A 5,892-nucleotide genomic window follows, 5' to 3' on the forward strand; every position below is an offset into this window, starting at 1 on the left:
CTCGTCCTGTCTGGCAGCCTGGAAGCAGCCTCCCTGCTGATTCACTGCACATCGGGGCCCACAGCTCAGCTGGCTGAGGGCATGAGCTGACCTGTGGCCTTCCCTCCTTGGCCCTATCCCTGGCTCCAGCAGTGCAGCAGCAGCCATGCAGCATTATTGCTCTTTCCCATCTCCCAGGAGGAGTGTCAGCCTCTTAGCCTCCCCTGGTGTAAATGCATGGCACAGAGTGCTCCACAGGCCTGCACACTGCAGAATGCCGAGCAGTAATCAGGACAGCAAAGGCACAACTGGACTGCAGCTGGCAAGGGATGTGAAGGGTAAAAAGAAGGGTTTCTACAGGCATGTTAACAATAAGAGGGTTATCAGGGAAGGTGTGGGGCCATTACTGGATGAGGGAGGTAACCTAGTGACAGATGATGCAAGAAAAGCTGAAGTACTCGATGCTTTTTTGCCTCAGTCTTCACAGACAAGGTCAGTTCCCACACTACAGTGCTAGTCAATGTGGTATGGGAAGGTGGAGGGCAGCCACGGGTGGGGAAGGAACGAAGTAAGAGCTACTTAGAAAAACTAAATGTACACAAATCCATGGGTCTGGATTTATTGCACCCAAGGGTACCGAAGGAATTGGCAGTTGTCATTGCCAAGCCTTTGGCCATTATATTTGAAGACTCTTGCAGATCGGGAGAGATTCCAGATGATTGGAAAAAGGCAAATGTAGTGCCCATCTTTGAAAAAGGAAAGAAGGATAATCCAGGGAACTATAGACCAGTCAGCCTTAGCTCAGTACCTGGGAAAATAATGGAAGGGATCCTCAAGGAATCCATTTTGGAGCACTCAGAAGAGGGGAAGTGATCAAAAGTAGTTAACATGGATTCACCAAGGACAAGTCGTGCCTGACCAATCTGATCAGCTTCTGTGATGAGGTAACTGACTCTGTGGACATGGGGAAGTCAGTGGATGTGATAATACCTTGACTTCAGCAAAGCTTTTGCTCCATTTCCCACACCAGTCTTGCCCATAAGTTAAGGAAGTATGGACTGGATACAAGGACTATAAGATAGATAGAAAGAAACTATGTATATCCATCGTTTCAACGGGTAGTGGCCAATGGCTCAATATCTGGATGGCGGTCGGTTTCAAGTGGAGTGCCCCATGGCTTGGTTCTAGGGCCAGGGTTGTTCAACATCTTTCTTAAAGAGCTTTTGTGGGACAGATCCACTTCTTCAGATCTGATGAAGTGGGTCTGTCCCATGAAAGCTCATCAATGAATAAATCATTTTGTTAGTCTTTAAAGTGCTGCATTTCTGCTGCTTTGTTTTGTTGGAGTACAGACTAACATGGCAACCTCTCTGTTACTATCTTATTAATAGCCTGGATGAGGGACTGGAGTGCACCCTCAGCAAGGCTGCGGATGACACCAAGCTAGAGGGAGAGGTAGATACATTGGAGTATTGTGTCCAGCTCTAGGCACCACATTTCAAGAGAGATGTGAAGATGTTGGAAAAGGTCTAGAGAAGAGCAACAAGAATGACAAAAGGTCTAGAGAACATGAGATCTGAAGGAACTGGGCTTGTTTAGTTTAGAAGAGAGAAGACTGAGAGGGGACATGACAGCCATTTTCAAGTACCTCAAAGAGAGTTACAAGGAGGAGGGAGGAAAATTGTTCTCCTGGGCCTCTGAGGATAGAACAAGAAGCAATGGGCTTAAACTGCAGCAAGGGAGGTCTTAGGTTGGACGTTAGGAAAAACTCCCTAACTGTCAGGTGGTCAAACACTGGAATCAATTACCTGCAGAGGTTGTGGAATCTCTATCACTGGAGATATTTAAGAGCAGGTTAGACAGACACCTATCGGGGATGGTCTAGATGGTGCTTGCTCGTGCCATGAGGGCAGGGGACTGGATTCAATGGCCTCTTGAGGTCCCTTCCAGTCTAGTGTTCTGTGATTCTATGAAAATAATGTTAAATTGACTGAGCTCCCATTGAAAAGATGTACTGCATTATTATAACAAAAATAGGTAAACATTTAAAATGTAGATCTACAATTAAGCGGTTATTGCTTTACAGAAGTTCCTGCCTCGTCCTCATCTTTCTGTCCTCCAGACTGGCCGTGTCTACACGTGCCCCAAACTTCGAAATGGCCACGCAAATGGCCATTTCGAAGTTTACTAATGAAGCGCTGAAATGCATATTCAGCGCTTCATTAGCATGCGGGCGGCAGCGGCGCTTCGAAATTGATGCGCCTTGCCGCCGCGCGGCGCGTCCAGACGGGGCTCCTTTTCGAAAGGGCCCCGCCTACTTCGAAGTCCCCTTATTCCCATGAGCTCATGGGACTTCGAAGCAGGCAGCGTCCTTTCGAAAAGGAGCCCCGTCTGGACGCGCCGCGCGGCAGCAAGGCGCGTCAATTTTGAAGCGCCGCTGCCGCCCGCATGCTAATGAAGCGCTGAATATGCATTTCAGCGCTTCATTAGTAAACTTCGAAATGGCCATTTGCGTGGCCATTTCGAAGTTTGGGGCACGTGTAGACGTAGCCACTGTGGGCTGGTAGTGTGAGGTCTGGCAGGAGAGAGACAGAGAGAGGTGCGGGAGCCAGAGCAGGGGGCTGGGGGTACATGGGGGAGGGCTGTGGTATGTGAGTGAGCTGCTGGAAATCAGGGCAGGGGGTGTGTGTGTGTGCGGGAGTTCAGGAGTCAGGGATAGGGAGCAGGAGTCAAGACAAGAGGAGCCCTGGGGCTGGGCTCTGGAACAGTGTAAGCCATGTTATATTTTTGCAGCAATATAAAAAGGGAATTAAACCTCCTAGGCCAGTCTCTCTTCCCCCACCCGCACACCCATTTAATTTCACTGCAGTTGGTGGATTTACAAGAGAGAAATTATATCCCTAGTTTCAGAGTGAAACAATGTATTATTCTGTACCTGATACCTTTCAATACCGCACTGTATTCGATACAGCACAGCGTACCTTCTAATATCTATACATGCTGTGCCAAGCCCATTGCCAAACCTTCCAACCTGCCCCGAGTCCATATACAACACACCTACATTCTAATACCCCACTCTGTACACAGGATTTTCAGAGTTTGTAACGTATAAGCCCCCATGAGAGGTCCAGCACTGCAAGGCTTGGAAATCCTCACCCCTGGCTCGATGCTGCTTTTCGCAGTCTCCCACTGAAATCTCCCACTATGGCTTTCTTTCTCCCAAACAGTGACTTGACCTCCCATCTAACTGCTGGTCTCAGCTGTCCCTCTCCACCCCAGAGGTGCCCATGCCTAGGCCATATGGTACCTGTTTGTTTCCGAGTTGCTGCCTGTGGGCCACCCCTTCCTCTCCCATCAGCATTCCTGGCCTAGCGAGCTCTCCCATTCCCCAGGGCAGGGCCAGAGTAAAATAAGAGCTACAGCCTAACAGTTCAAATACTCTTTCCCAAGCAAATGCTAGAACTTGATGGAAATCACTTATCTGGAAAAACAACTCTAATTGAAAAGTCAAAGAAACAGAATTTATGGTAAGATTCTTTCAGCTTTTAATTTACCATGCACCAATTAGTTAAGTAACAGGGTATTTTAAAAAAAAAAATTATTGATCAGTTTCCAATAGCTACAAAATGCCAAAAGAATTATGTTGTAAAAAGAATTTTTTTCCCTTCTAAGCCATTAACACCTGTGCAAAGTGGAGTGGCCAAACTTCCTAGCCCCAAATCTATTTTTCTCACCACTTCACCGGCAGCTCCCAGACACAGCGTGTGCCAAGATTACTGTCACAGCACACAGGGCCTGGGCTTGGGCACGCGTCAGCGGGGACATGCCGTGACTTCCTCGCTGCGCCTCTGGGGAACAGCGCAGCACCGGGGAGATGGGCCCTGCCCCCGGCCCGCTCACCCCGAAACCCCCCGCCCTTCCCCAGCGCCCCCACTCGCCCCTTTGCCCTGCCCCCGGCCCGCTCACCCCGAAACCCCTGCCCTTCCCCAGCGCCCCCACTCGCCCCATTGCCCTGCCCCCGGCCCGCTCACCCCGAAACCCCTGCCCTTCCCCAGCACCCCCACTCGCCCCATTGCCCTGCCCCCGGCCCGCTCACCCCGAAACCCCCGCCCTTCCCCAGCGCCCCCACTTGCCCCATTGCCCTGCCCCCGGCCCACTCACCCCGTAACCCCCGCCCTGCCCCAGCGCCCCCACTCAACCCTTTGCCCTGCCCCTGGCCCGCTCACCCTGTAACCCCCACCCTGCCCCAGCGCCCCCACTCGACCCTTTGCCCTGCCCCCGGCCCACTCACCCCGAAACCCCCCGCCCTGCCCCAGTGCCCCCACTTGCCCCATTGCCCTGCCCCCGCCCCTGCAATCCCACCCCACCATCCCCCACCCACTTGGCCCTGCCCCAGCACCCCCGAAGTGGGCGCCCCTAGGCGGGGGGCTGGTGCGGCTGTGCCTGGGCGAGCTCGGGGGCTGCAGCGGGTTTCATGGTGTACTTGGTGCTGATGGCACGCCCCGACACGCAGCGGTACTCCCCCCGCTCCGTGGTGGTGCGCTCGTTCTGCCGGATGGTCAGCTCCACCGGCACCGAGACGGTGACCTCCTTGCGCAGCACGTGGACGGTGAGCTCGGTGTGGGGCGGGATCTTGGCCGGCAGCAGCACCTCCACCCGCTCCCGCTGCGTGCTGGACTCGCTGCGCCCCTTCTCCACGGTGAAGACGTTGGCAGCTTCCACGGCGAGCGTGAAGGAGAGCCCGGCCCGCAGGCTGGTGGCGTTGCTGAAGCGGAAGCTGTGCAGCGTGGTGGTGCTGTACTCTCGGCTGCTGCAGGTGGAGAAGGTCTGCTCCAGGTCGGTGGTGTTCACGCCCACGATCTCGTCCATCAGCACTGCCCGCTCCTCCTCCACCTGCCGCTGCTCCCACAGCAGGCGGGTGGTGACGGCGGGGCGGCCGGGTCGCAGCGGGCGCAGGTGGGACAGGCAGTTGTGGAAGCCCAGCTGGGCCTTGTAGTCGGCCAGGCGCTCGCCTGGCCAGGCGATGTGGTACCAGCCCCCGCGGGCGGGGTGCTTGTAGAGCAGCCAGACGCCGCGCTGCACCACGTGGGAGCAGACCCGGTCGTTGAAGTAGCCGTAGGCGAGGTTGGTCTCCTCCGTCACCACCTTGCTCTGCCCGCCGTACTCGGGGCGCTCGTACAGGGTGATCTGCGGCTCGGCCAGGTCGTGGTGCACCAGGCGCAGCGCCGAGAAGGCCTTGCTCTTCTCCACCTTCGGGTACTCGCCCTCCTCGAAGGCGCAGGTCTCACCCTCGTACTTGGGGGCCGTGTAGGCTACCCATGGCTGCCCCACCACCCGCAGCGAGCAGATGCAGTCCCCGAAGTCCAGCTCGTGCAGGTCGGGCACGTCAGACATGAACTCGCGGCACAGCCCCTGGAAGTCGGCCTGCTCGTACACCGTGATCTTGTTGAGGCCGGGCGGTGAGGGGCACGGCAGGCCTGGCTCAGCCCGCCCCACGTCGGACAGCTGAAGCCTGGGCAGCTCCATCCGTTGCTCGAGAGCTGTCTCTGCTGGGGGGGAGGGCCAAGACGTTACCCATTGCCACTGCGGGGGGTTCCCCGCCAGGTGCATCTTGCCCAGCCTGGTCCGGCCCACTCACCAGGGCAGCCTGCAGGTCCCCATGGGCCCTCCCCTAAGATGCTGCCTGGACAAAGCTGGCCCAGGGCAGGTCCTGGGGCCAGCAACTAAGCAGCTCAGCCTGGGGCTTGCTCTGGGGATCATGTCCCTGCACTCGGCTGGGTCTCCCCTCGCCACCCTGTGCCGTTCCCGGGTGGGATCACAGCCCCGGGGCTGTCAGTGTGGGGCAGGGCTGCCGTGGAGAGGGGCTGGGTCTGGCTGGAGTGACCCGAACCCCAGGCTGGCCTGGCACTCCAC

The 5,892-nt window shown here is 56.1% G+C and overlaps 1 protein-coding gene across 1 annotated transcript; it reads right to left on the reverse strand.

Annotated features, from left to right (window-relative positions):
• Positions 1-4,395: 4,395 nt before the first annotated feature.
• On the reverse strand, positions 4,396-5,505 carry LOC142019293 (epidermal differentiation-specific protein-like). Its single transcript, XM_075005950.1, has one exon. The coding sequence runs from the start codon at positions 5,503-5,505 to the stop codon at positions 4,396-4,398; it is 1,110 nt and encodes a 369-aa protein (XP_074862051.1).
• Positions 5,506-5,892: the final 387 nt, after the last annotated feature.

This window comes from Carettochelys insculpta, chromosome 11 (assembly GCF_033958435.1).
Source record: "Carettochelys insculpta isolate YL-2023 chromosome 11, ASM3395843v1, whole genome shotgun sequence".
Lineage (NCBI taxonomy): Eukaryota > Metazoa > Chordata > Testudines > Carettochelyidae > Carettochelys > Carettochelys insculpta.